This window comes from Tenrec ecaudatus, chromosome 4 (assembly GCF_050624435.1).
Source record: "Tenrec ecaudatus isolate mTenEca1 chromosome 4, mTenEca1.hap1, whole genome shotgun sequence".
Classification (NCBI taxonomy): Eukaryota; Metazoa; Chordata; class Mammalia; order Afrosoricida; family Tenrecidae; genus Tenrec; species Tenrec ecaudatus.
In genome coordinates this window covers 23,805,153-23,820,964 of record NC_134533.1, presented here as the reverse complement: position 1 = coordinate 23,820,964, position 15,812 = coordinate 23,805,153, and the positions used below count along the sequence as shown (strand labels likewise).

At 45.0% G+C, this 15,812-nt stretch overlaps 1 protein-coding gene and 1 non-coding gene across 3 annotated transcripts in view; both read left to right on the top strand.

Moving 5' to 3' along the window:
• The first annotated feature begins 9,516 nt into the window (after positions 1-9,516).
• LOC142447777 (small nucleolar RNA U13) lies at positions 9,517-9,620 on the top strand. The gene has a single exon (XR_012784429.1). It is a non-coding gene; the product is annotated as a small nucleolar RNA U13 (small nucleolar RNA).
• A 2,282-nt stretch (positions 9,621-11,902) lies between these two features.
• Positions 11,903-15,812, top strand: part of CSTPP1 (centriolar satellite-associated tubulin polyglutamylase complex regulator 1) — a 205,836-nt gene continuing 201,926 nt past the window's right edge. Inside the window, exon 1 of one of the 2 annotated variants that reach the window (XM_075545771.1) lies at positions 11,903-12,296. In XM_075545771.1, coding sequence (XP_075401886.1) covers positions 12,251-12,296 — 46 coding nt within the window. In that variant the 5' untranslated portion in view covers positions 11,903-12,250. The remainder of the gene's footprint in view (positions 12,297-15,812) is intronic. The other variant, XM_075545770.1, reaches the window with a different exon arrangement.

Genomic DNA, 15,812 nt, shown 5'->3' with positions numbered 1-15,812 from the left:
AAAAACTGCTCCTTAGGGTTTCTGAGATGAAATTGTTACAGCTTCATCTTTTTCCTAAAGAGTACCTGGTGCGGTTGGAACCCCCTACCTTGTGGTTAGCAGCCCAGCATTCAAACCTCTGTGCCACTGGGACTCCTTTCTATCTACCTTCTGATTGCCATTGAGTCCATGCTGCCTCATGGTGAATCGATAGGACAGGGTAGAACTACCCCTATAAGTTTCCAAGACTTGAACTCTTTATGGAAGTAGAGCAGCTGGTGGTTTCAAACGGCTGACCTTGCAGTTAGCAGCCCAATGAGTAACCACCACACCACTAGGGCTCCTTCTATCTGCCTTAAGGAGGTCAATTTCTAGTGTTCATGTACTCATTCATTATCGGTCGAGGGCATATTATATGCCAGGCACTGTGGACAAAGTGCTAACTGGGGCCCTTCAGGTATGTGGAGTCTAATGATTTGGGGAATTCAGGTATGTAGAAGCGTTGAGAAATGAGCTTAAAACTACGAATGATATACACAGTCCTACATGAACAGTAATAGTCATCTATGAGTAGACACATAAGTGAGCATGTAAGCTGAACAGGTGCGGACAAGTGAATGGCGTTTATCCACAAGAGATATGTCAGAGTGTGTTTTTACCTGTGGATTTGTAGGTGCAGCAAATCTATCCATGATACACATGGGGGAAAGACGGTGTTCTACATCTTACTTTGGTGAGCAGCACTGGGATCTTAAGAACTTCCAAACAGCTTCTAGAATGGAGTCATCAAAGGAGGCTGGATGGGTGATGCTACACTGAGGGAATTGTCAGGAATGAGATGAAATAGGCGGTGTCTGAATCAATGAAAATTAAACTGATGGTCTGCTCCGTAAACCTTCACTCAATTCACAAAAGAAAGCTGGGTGGGGGGAGCCCTGGTGGTGCTGGGAGGCAGGCATCAGTTCAAACCTACCAGCTGCTCCTTGGGGGAAAGATGAGGCTGTCTGTGCTCTTGAAGATTTATATACGGTCTTGGAAACCCTAGGGTCACTGTGAGTTGGAATCGACGTGGTGGCAGTGGCAGTGGGCTTGGTTTGGCTTTGGTTTTAGGAGTTATCCGACTAGGAAGAGAGGAGGACAGTCTTCTGGGAAGAAGGAACAGGGTGTGCCAAGCCTTGGAACCAAGAAGGTAGCCATAAGGTGGGTCAAAAATATCACGGACATTGAATAAGCTGTATACTTCCAGTGACATTTATCATTACCACCTAGGTCTGAGAATTTACGACTGGACACCAGGGAAGTGAAAGCCGGGGAGGAGGCTTCACGCCCCATGGGAAAAGGGCACGGGACCACAGCTGATCTCTCTTGGCTACCAAGGAGGACAGAGAATCCAACTCCTCATCCAGCCAAGACCTAGTACCACGAGGCAGAGGTCACACAAACCTCTACCCTTCTCTGTCCTTTTCCGACACCAACCGTTTCTCCCACGACACTAGGCTCTCCTGCTGGCTTCCATAGTTCATTACAGTGGCCACACAGAACTGATGCATGGATAAAACTGACAATTAGGGGGGTTTACTCGGGATGATAACAGGTTACCACAAGCCAGGATCTGTCACCTGAAAGGTTAGAGTCACTGGTCTACAGCAGTGCCTCTCCTCAGCCAGCAGCCAAGTCTCTCTCTCTGGTCCTCAGCCTCCTAGCCAATATGGTTTTCTGTCCCTGTGGGCCAGGAAGCCAGCCTGCTGCTCGGCCTCACAGTCTCAACCCTGCTCCTCTGCTCTGTCTCAGGGTCTCCTCGCCCTGCCTGTGGTTTCAGCATGGCCTCTACTTCCTGTGCCACTTCCAGCAGCTAGGGGTCTGGAACGTTTCCTGGATGGTCATGGGAATGCTGGTTTCAATGACTCGAGAGAGAGAGAGCAGAATGGCTTTGATGGAGGTATGGTTATGGCCTTAACCTCAAGGATACACAGGATAATGACATAGTTCACACTCTCTGGTCAGTTGGCTGCTCCTAAGAAGTAAAGATGTTGAAAGATGGGGCTTTCTAGCACATTTTTATCTTTTGAAAGCTTGATATTCACAAATCTGGCACATGTCAGTAGAGCCTTGGCAGCAAAAAGCACAGTGTATCTTGTGTATCTCAGCAGAGAAGACACATTTAGAATGAAAGAGATAGAGTTCAATGAGGAGGGTGTAGGAGGCCTGGTAGGGCGTGATCAAGGGTAATGTAACCGAGAGGAATTACTGTAAACCAAATGAAGGTTGAGCATGATAGTGGGACAAGAGGAAAGTAAAAGGAAATAGAGGAGGCAAAGGGCATTTATAGAGATCTAGACAAAGACATGTACATATGTAAATATATTTATATATGAGGATGGGGAAATAGATCTATGTGCATATATTTATAGGTTTAGTATTAAGGTAGTGGATAGACATTGGGCTTCCACTCAAGTACTCCTTCAATGAAAGAATACTTTGTTCTATTAAACTGGCATTCCATGATGTTCATCTTCCTAACACTATCGCTGAAGACAAAGCGGGTACATAAGCAAATGTGGTGAAGAAAGCTGATGGTGCCCGGCTATCAAAAGATATAGTGTCTGGGGTCTTAAAGACTTGAAGGTCAACAAGCGGCCATCTAGCTAAGAAGCAACAAAGGCCAAATGGAAGAAGCACATTAGCCTGTGTGATCACGAGGTGCTGAAGGGATCAGTTCTCAGACATCAAAGAACAAAAAATCATATTATTGTATGTTCACCTCCCAGATATAATTTCTGAAGACAAATAAGTGCATAAGAAAATGTGGTGAAGAAAGCTGATGGTGCCTGGCTATCCAAAGATATAGCATCTGGGGTCTTAAAGGCTTGAGGGTAAACTAGCAGTCATCCAGCTTGGGAGCAGTAAAGCCTACATGGAAGAAGCACACCAGTCTGAGTGATCATGAGGTGTCGAAGGTATGAGGCATCAGGCATCAAAGAACAAAAGATCATATCATTGTGAATGAGGAGGAGTGCGGAGTGGGGACCCAACGCCCATCTGTAGGCAACTGGACATCCCCTTACTGAAGGGTCGAGGGGAGGAAAAGAGCCAGTCAGGGTGTAGTATAGCAACGATGAAACATACAACTTTCCTCTAGTTCCTAAATGCTTCCTTCCCACCCACTATCATGATCCCAATTCTACCTTACAAATCTGGCTAGTCCAGAGGATGTACACTGGTACAGATAGGAACTGGAAATACGGGGAATCCAGGGAGGATGATCCCTTCAGGACCAGTGGTGAGAGCGGCGATCCTGGGAGGGTGGGTTGGAAAGGGGGAACCTATTACAAGGATCTACATATAACCTCCTCCCTGGGGGATGGACAATAGAAAAGGGGGTGAAGGGAGATGTTGGACAGGGCAAGATATGACAAAATAATAATTTATAAATTATCAAGGGTTCATGAGGGAGGGGGTGGGGGAAGGAGGGGACAAAATGAGGAGCTGATGCCTGGGGTGGAGAGCAAATGTTTTGAGAATGATGAGGATAACGAATGTACAAATGTGCTTTATGCAGTTGATGTATGTATGGATTGTGATGAGTTGTATGAGGCCCTAACAAAATGATTTTAAAAATGAACAAGTGCTCATCTAACAACAAACACAACTTAAACCTCTCTCTACATGGTTTCTCTTTCTCCAGCTCTTGCCCCTTTTGAATCCATTTTCCACACAGCAACCAGCGTGACTTAAAAAAAAAAAATCAACAAGTCAGACCTTTCAGGACTGACTTTAAAACACAATTCAGACTTCTCACGAGACCTTCAAGGTCCTTTATAAGCTGTCCTCTGCCTGCTTCTCAGAAGATTCCTCCCCTCCCTCCTTCTGCTCCCGCCCAGCTAGCACGTCTGTCTCACAGTATTTGCATGTGCTGGCTCTCCTACTTAGCATGTTGTTCCCCAAAGCTGCCCTCTGGTTAGTCTCAACCCTAACATCACAGCCTCAGAGAAGACTCTCCTTACCACCCTAAATTTGTCTCGTGTCCACTTACTCCCTTCACACCGTGTTATTCTCTCCCAGCACTGAGCAGTCTCTGAGATCATCTTCTTCCTTGTGTCTTGTTTATTGTCTGTCTCCTCAACGCTAAATACTCCCTTGGAGCTCCAGGAGAGCAGCGGCCTGATTGGCTTTATTCCTCAGTCACTGGGATAGTGCCTGACACATAGTAGGTGCTCAGTGAGAGAAGTATGTCTAACGTAACAGAGGAGAGAAGTCTTAAGTTTGATTGGTGGCAGACACACTCCAGGTGGAAGGAAGGTCAGGAGCAAAGGTATATTGACATGGTTGGTGAATGACCATAGTCTCCTGTGGCTAGAACACATAGAGGGGCTAGGGCATTTTTTTCCTATTCTTTATCTACTTCTGACTTTATTAGACAATCAAGGTGGTACCTCTGAAGGACTAACTCATTTTGAAGCCTTGTGGGTATTTATCCTTTCTGCCTTCTAGAAGGGATAAATCCTTAGGTTTCCTACAGCCATGTAAAACAGTATTTGTTTTATCTGTGTCATGCCTAAAGCACTTTCAACAAACATTTATTGGGTGTCTTGCTGGCTGGGCAATGGGGAGGTTTCTAATGGTGTATAAAACTTGTTCCCTGGCCTTGAACAATTCACAGTCTCAGAGCAGAGATGCCCAGGTTTAAAAAAAATAAATGTAGGCTATAATAAACACTGTGATATAGGAATATATCAATAGTAACTGACTCCTTGGGAGACTGGATAAGATTTCACAGAAGGCTTATCACCTAGGTCTTACAGAGTTTGTAGGAGTTTCTATTAGGCAGGAAATGTGAGACAGTTGCATTTTAGGTAGAGGGACGCGCTTATGCTGAATATTGAGAAAGAAAGCCTAACTACAGTGTTAAATGTCGTCAAAGGGAATGGCAGCGTAGCTGAAAAAGCAGGCTGGGGATCAAAAGTGAAGGGCCTGATGTAGGAATATTAAGGAGTTTGCTTCATTCTTGTTACGGTGACCAAGCAAAGTTTTGAAAGTAAAGAATAACAGGGCCCAAAGTGAATTTTAGAACACGGCACTCTGTGCCAATGTAGAGGGTTGGTTTATGGGAGAAAAAAAAATAAACACAGAAGCTCCAGCTTTTTGTCCCAAGCTCCTGAAATCTGGGAACTCCTAGTGCAGACCCTACATATATTTCCTGGTGCCTGTGTATTCCCTCAGGCCTCCTATCGTATTCTCTCACCTTGTACACATGCAAGGGCCCTTGTGCACAGTGAGTTACATGTTGGGCTACCAACCACAAGGTCAGCAGTTGGGAACCACCAGCAGCTCCAAGGGACTAAGATGAGAAATTTTTTTTTATCCCATAAAGAGCTACAGGCTCAGGAATCCACAGGAGCTTCTGTCCTATAGGGGCTCTATCAATCAGAATCAACTGGATGGCAGTGAGTTTGGTTTTTCAGTTTTGTATACGTGCAGCATCATTTCTAAGCTGTCTAGTTAATGACCTTTTTTTGCATGTACACACACCCGCCTGCCTTGGGGTTTTCTTAAGATGATCTGTCACACACAATGCTTATGTGTAGGAAGGGCTATACCAATACTTTCTGATTGATTTTCAATGCCCTTCTCATTGGGGTCTTATATTTTCCTAGTCTTTATTTTGTAATGTTATGAATTGACTCCTTTGAGGCCAACATAAATTCTAGGTGCTCCTGCCCCAAACCATGGTGTTTTCAATGGCCTAATATGCACATAAAAGACAGACAATGAATGAGGAAGATCCAAGCAAAATCGATGTCTTTGAATGATGGTGTTGGTAAAGAATAATGGACATACCATGGACGACCAGAAAAATGGGAGAGAGACAGGGCTTCACATTCCCATAAAGAATCACAGTCTTGGGAGCCCACAGAGGCAGTTCCTTGCTGTCCTATAGGGTCACTAGGAGTCAGCATTGACTTGATGGCAGTGAGTTTGTTTTGGTGAGACTATAAGAATGAGCACATCTGTGGAGAGAGGGGGGAGTCAAAACAACAAATCAAATATGGAGCGCAGTGTAATCTTTGTACTCTCAGGATGCCAACGAAGACAACTGTACTATGCTGAAGTCTCGTGAGTAGAGGTGACTTTCATAGTAGAATGGATAGGCTATTCTAAAACCCATTGATCAACTAACTAAATCTATCATGGGCTTTGGGAGTGAGATTTCTCTCCATCAACAAAAGGTGCGTAGAAACATGGCAACAGAGAAGCTAGAATTCACCTTTTGGTGTCGGATTGGGAGTGGAGATTTCAGGATGAACTCATGAGTTTTCATGGATCGATGGGTAGAAAAACAGATATTAGGTGTGGGTGTATGTCCTACATACACATTTCCTAGTCCTGTCCACTGGGAGGCCCTGAGAGTTATGACATCTTAGCAGCAGTGTGCACACCTAACTCCCAGATCCTGGTTTCTAAATGCCATTCTCCACTCAGTGCGCTCTTTAGAGAAAATGCTGATCCTAAGACCACAGTTAGGAAAACAGGGCAGAACAGGAACCTCTCGATGGGTCAGAAAATATTCAAAGAATAGGGGGACATATCCAAAAGCTATAACAAACCAGCTTGAAGGGACTCTCACTGGCCAGATCTGGAATAATCTGTGCATCCAAATCAATAGTCATAGGAACAAAGATTATACCAAAGCATAAAATAAGGGAGTCCACATAAGAAAGCTCATCCTTATAATAAAATGCCAGCTAATCCACATGGGAAAAAGTCCTGGTGGGGTAGTGGTTTACTAACTGCAAGGACAGCAGTCCGTATCTGTCATCCACTTTGAAACACGTCTGAAACCAAAGACAATAGTAAGATCACATTTGTGCCTACCGGGAGAAAACTGAGTGCACACCACTCAAAATGTGCCGGCCTCATTTAAACACAATATTCTTTAAGTGCACAAAAACATTCCATGTCTAACAACTGCGGTTAAGTGACTACTTACACCATAATCCTATAATTCTATGAACATATTCCCCCACCCATGAAAGTTTGTAAGCCAGCCACTTCATGCCTTTATCTCCCAAATTTTAGGTATCCAGTTTCTATACAGCTCATTTATATCAACCCAGTGGTTGGAGGTGACAAGCATGCTCTTTGATGTGGAGAATCTTCATTCAGCTTGGAACCTTGTGAGTCTGCATCCATAAGCAAAGTCAAATCAGGACAGGCAGTCCATACAGTCAGCAGCAATATGCACCAGTTCACAGGCTCAAAAATCTGCTCTTCATCTGGTAGGGTTCTAGTCAGCTCAGTGTGGGCTGCCTCACTTAGCCTCCCCAGTGAAATTCAATTTTGTCTAAACTACCCCATTTACATGCTATATAGCCTTAGTCCTCTGGTTGCAGCAAACCAGGGCTAGGCCTTCTGGCAGCCATTTGGACTAAGCCGCGTGGTCTCAGAAAAGTTCAAGGGGCAATTTTCCCCCCTGAGCTCAAAATTTACATTTATCACATTCATTTTCACCATTTCAAACAAGAATAACCAAAGATAACAACCAAAGACAAGAATCAAAACTTTAATTTCCCATGTTCTTTCCAAAAAACAACCCAGTAAACTCCATGGCTATATCTGACCTCTGGCTAGCCAAAGAAGAAAAACTGTGATAAGCAGAAGTCAGACAAGCCTCCACTGTCTATCACCCTGATTTGTTTCTCTAGTACCCCACTCCCAAGGTACCATAATGTGTTAGATCAGGTTGACTACAGAAATAAGTTTAGTGACACTCATATATTTGTAAGAAAGAGCTTTATTATCAAGGAGTAATTGTCTATCGAGAAAACATTCCAGCCCAGTCCAACTCAAGTCCATAAGTCCAATACTATAGTCCATACAAATCCCTCTTCAGACTCACTCAGCCACATGCAGTGATGCAGAATGCAGGAAGATTGACGGCCGGTGGGTGACAAGTCTTGTGGATCCAATGGTGGTAGAAGCATCACAGGGCTCTCCGCAGGTCTCAGTGTGGCTCTTCAACCAGAGGGGGCGTGGGTTCCCAGGACCCTCTTAATGAGGTCATGCCCACAAAGAAGCACTGTCAGGTTGTGACCTGACTGACAGGCTAGACTCTACGCCTACACTTTTATATCTTCAAGTTGACATGAAATTATATAACTACCACAGCTACAGTCTCAGAAACCCACAGGGCAGTCGACTCTGTCCTGTCCAATTAACTCCATGACAGTGAGTCTGAGTTGAGTTTGACCAGAAGAATAAACAAATCTTAAGTTGAAAGAAAATACAGCCACAAAGCATTTCACCATTGTAAGTGACCAAGAATCAGGTCTGTAATTGCCTTGGAGTTCTCATTCAATTTAAACCATATCCTCTTGACACCATTCTTGTTATTCATTAGCTGTTCTTAACTGAGAGAGTTTGGGAATATCTTCTTTTTCTTCACAAAGCCCCCCAACACTCAGGTCCCTTGACATGTACCAGTTCAACAACTCTTCTCTAAATAGCATTTTTAATTTAGACATGTTAATCTCATACAGCGGCATCACACTTTGTTTCTGGTTTGCTTCCATGGAAGATCTGTCTTTTAAGATGAGCCTAGGAGTTTCGCATGAATTTCATGACCTGCATTTCTTAGCAGCTACTTTGCCTTTAGCATCTCTTCTGCTTGATGAGTTGATAAAAGCGTGTCCTAGTTTCTTGAACCTGTTTTGTAGCAATAATTCAGCCTGCCTTTTCTTTTTCCTCATCCTTGCCTTGGGGTTTTAAATTATTTGGGACATTTATGTTTGCTTTTATACAATCTTCAAATCCAGGGAGGATTTTCTTTACAATCTGTATCTTAATAGGTCCTTCTCAGAGCCAGAGATATCCATTTATTTTCTTTTTATAACCAGGAATTATAAATCAATTAATTGATCTCTCAAGCCCTCCTCCCTGTTGTGGATGTTTACCCCACTATTCAGAGCTTGGCGCTTCCATTCTGTATGTGGTAGCACGGACTGACTGCCTCTGACATTTGATACCATTTCTGATTTTTGAGCAACTTCGCATCCCTTGAAAATTTCCAGGATTGTGAGGTTTGTCTTAGGATTTTTTGTTGTTTGGGTTAGTATTTCAGAATCATGTTAGGCTCATTTTAGAACCTGAAAAACTCATCTAAGTTCAAGGTCAACTTTTTTCCCCCCTTTCCTTAACACTCAACAAGGTTATAAAAATACACTGGTCTTTTAACTAACAACTCTGTATATTTCCACTCTTCTTAAAGGACTTGGATTGCATGTACTTCACTGACAATTTCCTCCACCTCTGGGGCCTTGCCAAAATCTGTTATCATGTAATCTATGACAGAAGAGACAGCTAAAAGTAGTGGCTTCATCTTGGGAAACAAACACTATCTAGAAGGTCATCACTCACTTAGAAAGTACTTTAAAGTTTGTCAGGTCATTAACTTATTGTTTGTTTCTCCAACTTATAAACGCAACGCATGCCATTATGGAAAACTTGGAGAATAAACACAGTATCAAGAAGAAAAACGCGATCCTTTTCCGGTTCATAAACATGATGATCGGGTCCTCACGCGTCTGTGTGACATGTGCCTCCCATAATACTTGTTACGACGTGGGCACATTACCTATCTGACACGAAAAAAAAAAAAAAAAGAAGAAAAACGCAAATAGCCCGTAATCCCACCAACAGCCATTAAGGTCACCTGTGATTTTCGTGCAGTCCCCAAGTTTCTTGAGGCCTGCCTCAGTCTAACAACCTCCTACCCTTTTCTGACTCCTTCTCTGTCTGAGATGGGCCAAGACATTCAGGGCAGAAAACTGCCTTTAAACACAAGGATCTTTAAAACATTTTTTAAATGGAAGGGATGGAGTTGTAGGAAAAACCTACAAATTGCTCCAGAGATGACATCTTGTTCTTATTTAGCTTTCTTTGAGTCATTAACAGTCAGGCGCCACTGGTGCCGAAACTTATCATTATTACAACCGCAAATGGGTTAATGCCCAAGTAAGCTATATTCTTGGGGCTGGCTCCCAGCTCCACCGCACAGACCCCAGCAGCAGCACCCTCCAACTCCCAGGATAATGATCCACAAATAAAGAGATGTCAAATGTTCACTCCTGACTCTAAATTCTCTTCTTTCAGATTGAAGGCTAATCACTTATATTCTATTGCTTTAGTATCCTATTGCTGGGAACTTCCAATTTCTGGCAGGGCGAAGCAAAAAGGGTTGAAAAGAGATAAATAAAAGCCCAGCCAACAAACTCTGAAAAAAGAGGCTATGTGGTTTAGTGGTCACACCAGGAGCCTGGATGTTGGGGTAGCTGGTCCCAGCTCTCCTACTGATTGGCTAGATAAGTCACTTTCCTGATTTGCACCTCAATTTCTCCCCTTAGATAAATGAAATTGCAAACAATTTTAGGTGTGGGGGAAATAAAATGATCCTTAGTAATAATAATTCCTGCCTTAGTATTTCAGGATGAGGCTTTCTACTCCCTAAGAAAGTTACGTCTCAGAAGCCCACGGGTACAGCTCTATTCTGTCCGATAGGGTCTCTGTGAGTCAGAATCAAATCAATGACAATGATTTTTGGTATCTTATTATTTTACTTAATAATGTGGGAATAAGCAACAGGCGTGAAACTTCCATTTCCTCAAGAAACAGCGGCTCTTGGGAGGGGGAAGGAAGACTGTTTTTAAATAAAATCTGCAGGACTTCACATCAAATATCAAATTAGTGAATTCATTACCTCAGGACACGAAATACTGCTCCTAGTTTGGCTGTCCCTTTATCCTTACCACATCCAAACTCAGAGTGACTCAGAGGAGCCTAGAAATGAGACAGATATACAATTTTAAGGGAAAGGGAGAATTAAGAGGTCTGAGGCTCCCTGCTGGGGGAGGCTAAGAATAGACCACTCAAAACACAGAGAAGAGAACCTCCTCTTTCCCTTTCCTCCCAGTGTAGGTGGTCCTCTGGTTTACCAGGAATTCCTTTGATGACATGTTTTGACTGTTATTTTTCTTCACAAAACCTGGTCTAGTTTCAAGGGGGGCGAGGTCATCCGACCTCGCATTGAGCTATCAAAATGAGAACGGAGTGGGCTTTTTTTCGACGGGGTTTGAACTCGGGCTTGTGGCAAGGAGTCCTCCAAACCAACTGGCTGCCTTCGAGCCGATTCAGACTCTCAGCAAGCTAGAGGCCAGCCCAAACCAAAACCTGACGGGAGCAGAAAGCCGCCTCTTTCTCCCGTGGAACGGCTGTGTGTTGGTTTCAAGTCGCTGGCCTTCCGATGAGCCATCAGGGCGAGGAGCCGCCAGGGGCCCCCCAAGAAATGCCTGGGAATCTGAAAATAAGGATTACTTTCGCCTCTTAGAGAAGAAAGAGAGCGAGTGGGCGTCCTGCCGACGCCCTGTCTGGGCGCTCCGCCCCCGAGGACGTGAAGTGTCTAGGTAAGAAAACAACTATCCCGGGAAGGTATCCGACAGCGGGGGGCGTAGGGGGGGAACCTAAAGGTAACCAGGTATTCAGAGGAAGTGTCCTACGTGAACCTTCCCAGGATTTCGCGAAACCCCCTCGTTGGTGTCCGGTCCTGCGGCAGACAGAAGAGACTCCTATTGACCCTGACCTCAAGGAGCAGCCAGCATGCGCACATGTGAAAGCACGTGGTGACAACTGGAGATCCTAAGTCATGCCCACGCCAAACCTGCTGCCATCAGTTCCCGGTGACCCTGTAGGTCAGGGGATGCCCCAGAGGTTCTCCTGACTGTCCATCCTGCAGCCTCTTCTCCCTCCCAGGTAGCAGTCTCCCGGGTCCGGCCCTCAAGCGCTTTCACCGCCGCGCCACCAGGGAAACGAGTACTAAACGTAGCTAAGGCCAATGGGAGTTCAGGGCTGGAGGTTATGGTGGTGAATCAGTGTCACCGCGGGAAAAAGGAATCGATCCGAGACGCTGACACTGCGGATATGGAGACGTGGCAGGAATGCCTCGGCATCGAGTCCTGTAACGAATTTTAAAGGAGTCCCGTCCCCACGACGGATCCTCCTGGAACCAAGTCCCCGAAAGCGGGGCGGCCGAGAACCCTCCGCGACGCGCACAGCGCCTGCGCCCGGAACGTTCCTGCCGGGCTCGGCGAGCCGCCCGGACGCTGTTCGCCGTCACGCCCCGCCCCCCACCCGCCCGCCGTCGGTGCCATGGCAACCGGGAGAGCGCCACCTGGGTTCCGGAAGCCGGCCGCGGCGGCTGTGCGGCTCCTCTGGCCCAAAGATGCTGAGTCCCGAGCGCCTAGCCCTACCGGACTACGAATATTTGGGTAGGCGCTTCCGTCGTCCTCTTCGGGGAAGGAAAGAAGTGCAGCTCTAAGCCAGGCTCTAGGGAAGGGCCAGGGGGCGGAGTCTGAGTGGGACCTGGTGGGACGGGATGGGATGGGATGGGGAAGCGGGAGGATGGGGGTGTCCAGGGCCTGAGGCCCTGAAAACGCACCTGGGGAATAACGTCTGGCGTGTATCCTCCGGAGCCTGGGCAGTGCGTCTGGTGTTCGAAGGGGGCAGGTTGAAGCCGGGGTTTGGGGTCCTGGGAGGTGTTCTTGAGATGTGGCGAGTGGAGTAACCTTGGAATCAGTACTGCTACATCAGCCATTTCATGAATTATTATTAATATACTTGTCGGTCATAGCGGCCTATTTACGTTCCGATTTGTATCTCCTTAACAGCCCTAGGGAGAAATTATTACCTTTGCTTCCATTTTGCAGATGGAGAAACTGAGACGGAAGAGGCCGTTAGTATACATAATAAGGCTGCAAACTAAAAATCGAGCTAGCACCAGTATCGGGGTTGGCCTGCTCTAGAACTTGAGCCGCTGACCAGCGGTAGCATATTGTTAACGCCTCCAGCGTGTAACACCATCGATTGCGCGAACACACAAAATGAAAATGTAAAAAGGAAATTCTGTTTTAAAATTTTGAACTAGTAAGGTGGAAACTTGACTCCAAACATGTTACTATAAACAGGTTTACAATGAAAAGGCTCTTCACACCCATTCCCTAAATTACCCACGTCCCATCCCTTTCCCCATGCATGGAACCACTGTCACTAGTTTCCTTTTAGAGTTTATTCATTTATACACACAGGGAGCATGCAATGCACACTTTATCACTGAAAGTGTCTCAGAGTACATTATGTCAGAAAATAGCTTCTGAAGTGTCTCCTAATTCCTTTGCTAGTTATTTAACTGATCCTCTACTGATAAACAGTGAGTTGGTTTTGACCTTTCTTTTTTTGCTGTTGCTAAAACTGCTGCAGTTACCAGCCTGTGGTTTTGTTCTGTTGCGAAAACAAATTGTACCAAGTGGAAGTCATAGGTCAAAGGGAATATATGCATTTGCAATATTGATATATCATCAAATTATCTCCCGTAGGGGTTATACCATTTTACATTGGCCTCACCAATGTAAGATGATGCGTTTCCCCATAACTTGCTAATGAAATCTACCAAACTTCTGTATATTTTAAACTGGTAAAGTGGAAATAGTATCTCAGAGAAGAGTTAGTATGCATTTCTTTTATGAGTGAAGTTGAGCAACTTTAAAGACTGTTTTTTTTTTGAGAAGGACATAGAGATAGTTTAGGAAAGTAACTACATCCATTAATTAGGCAAAGGGGGATCATGGTATCGCAGATAATTTTGTGTCATAGACTAACAATGTCAGTGTTTAGCAATGTCTACACTTGTGCTGAGCATTTTATGTATTTTGTCTCAGTGATTCAGTACTCACTAAATCGATGAAGTGTCTGGACAGCTGGGTTTATTGTTCAATTCTTTGGGCATTTGTTGATTGGATAAGACTCAAAGGTTTGATGTATTTGCTAGACTGGTGCTTTTGGTGAATAGTCGTTTGTGTCTCCTACTTGAAGAAGATAGCTTCTTCAAGAAGACAGAATGAGTGGCGATGGTGATAAATGTGCAATCAGGATCAAAGGTTGAAAAGGCTCCAGTGTTCATAGCATCCAGCCTCAAGCCTCTGACAAGTGCCCCTGAAGGAGCTGTTGATACGGAAGTGTCTGAACTCTATCCTAGTCACTTTAGATCTTTGTGCTGCCGTCATAGGTGCATAGTACCTACCTGCTTCATCAGTTCTACTAAATTGCCTTTGTCTTGGATTGAGAATAGCTCCTGCCCATTCTAATTTGCTCTCCCTCAGAGACATGCTGTTTTGAAGCGCTCCCTTCACCATTTAAAACCACTCCGTGTAGACGGATTCAATAAAACATTTTCTGATTTAAACACCTATGGTTTCATTCTTTTATATATTGTTAAATTATAAAATTGCTTACTTGCATAGGCCTGGAGAAGCGAATACATATGGAGGGGGAAAAAAAAGAATTACAGGGGACAGGAAAACCCTAGGGATTCAGTGAAACAGAAAGGCCACAATGGAGTACCTCTCAGTAAGGTGGCCAGAAACTTTTTTTAGTATTTAAATTACCGAGATTCCTCTTCCTTAACTAACTGCAAATATCCCTTTCTACTTGCTAGCTAGGAATTAAGGATCCCTGGTGGCACCTGTGAGTCAGAATTGACTTGCCAACAACGGGTTTGGTGTTTTTGGTTGAGGTGACACAGTGGTTAAGTGCTGGTTGGTTAACTGACATGCTGGCAGTGTGAACCCCCCAGCTGCTCTATGGGAGAGAGATGCAACCGCTCTGTTTCTGTAAAGACTCACACAGCCTTGAAAACCCTGTGGGTGGTTCCCTTCTGTGCTATTGGATCCCCAGGAGGCAGACTCAACTTGAAGGCAATGGGCTGGTTTGGGAGCCAGGAAATGTGTTTGCCTTTCTGGCGATCAGTGAAGAAAACACGCTCTCCCCATGTTGAGCAAGATGGATCCTTCCTTCATTGGCTTTATGAATTGTTGTTAGATTCCCCCTCAGCACTTCTGACTGTTTCATCCTCACAACCATTGCCATGCTTAAGTCCATTGTTGCAGCCACTGTGTCAGCGCATCTCAGGGAGGGTCTTCTAGCCACTGACCCGCTACCAAAAATAACTGTCTTGTCCAGGCACTGGTCCCTCATGATAGCATGTCCAAAGTATGGGAAACAAGGTCACCATCCTGGTATCTAAGGCACGTTCTGTTGGTCTTCCAAGATGGATTTGTTCGTTCTTCTGGCAGCCAATGGTATATTTAATGTCTGTGCCTAACTCCATAATTCAAAGGCATCCATTCTCCTTTGATCTTCCGTTGTTCAGCTCCCAAATGCACGCGAGGGCAATGGAAAAGAGCACGGCTTGAGTCAGGCATGCCTTTAGCCCTCAAAGTGATGCCGTTGCTTTTTATGACTTGAAAGAGGTCTTTTGCAGCAGATTTTCCCAGTGCAGGATGTCATTTACTCTCTTGACTGCTGTGTCCATGGCCATTGATTGGTGGCCCCCCTAGTAGTATTTGAAATGTCAGTGGCATACTTTCAGCATCACAGCAACTCAAAAACCACCATAGTAGGACAGACTGACGGGCGATGCTGTGGCTTTGGGGCATTAGGAAGCTGTAATCATGACCTAGAATGACTTAGCAATTTAAGAGCATCATTAAAGAACCAACGCAATGATGTTCGTGCCTGCACTCAACATGTGCTAAAAATGCCCAGGCCCCAGGAGAAAGGAGCATCTGGTAAGAAGATGAAATAAGTATCAAACCCTTTGCATAAGACCCATGAAAGATTTCCTGCCTTATGAAAGCTGCTTATTGGCAGCTTGTGCCAGCAGCTGAGGTGTGTCTGTGTAAGCAGCTGGGTGTGGAGAGCTTTCTCGAGCCCAAGGGGCAGTCTGTGCT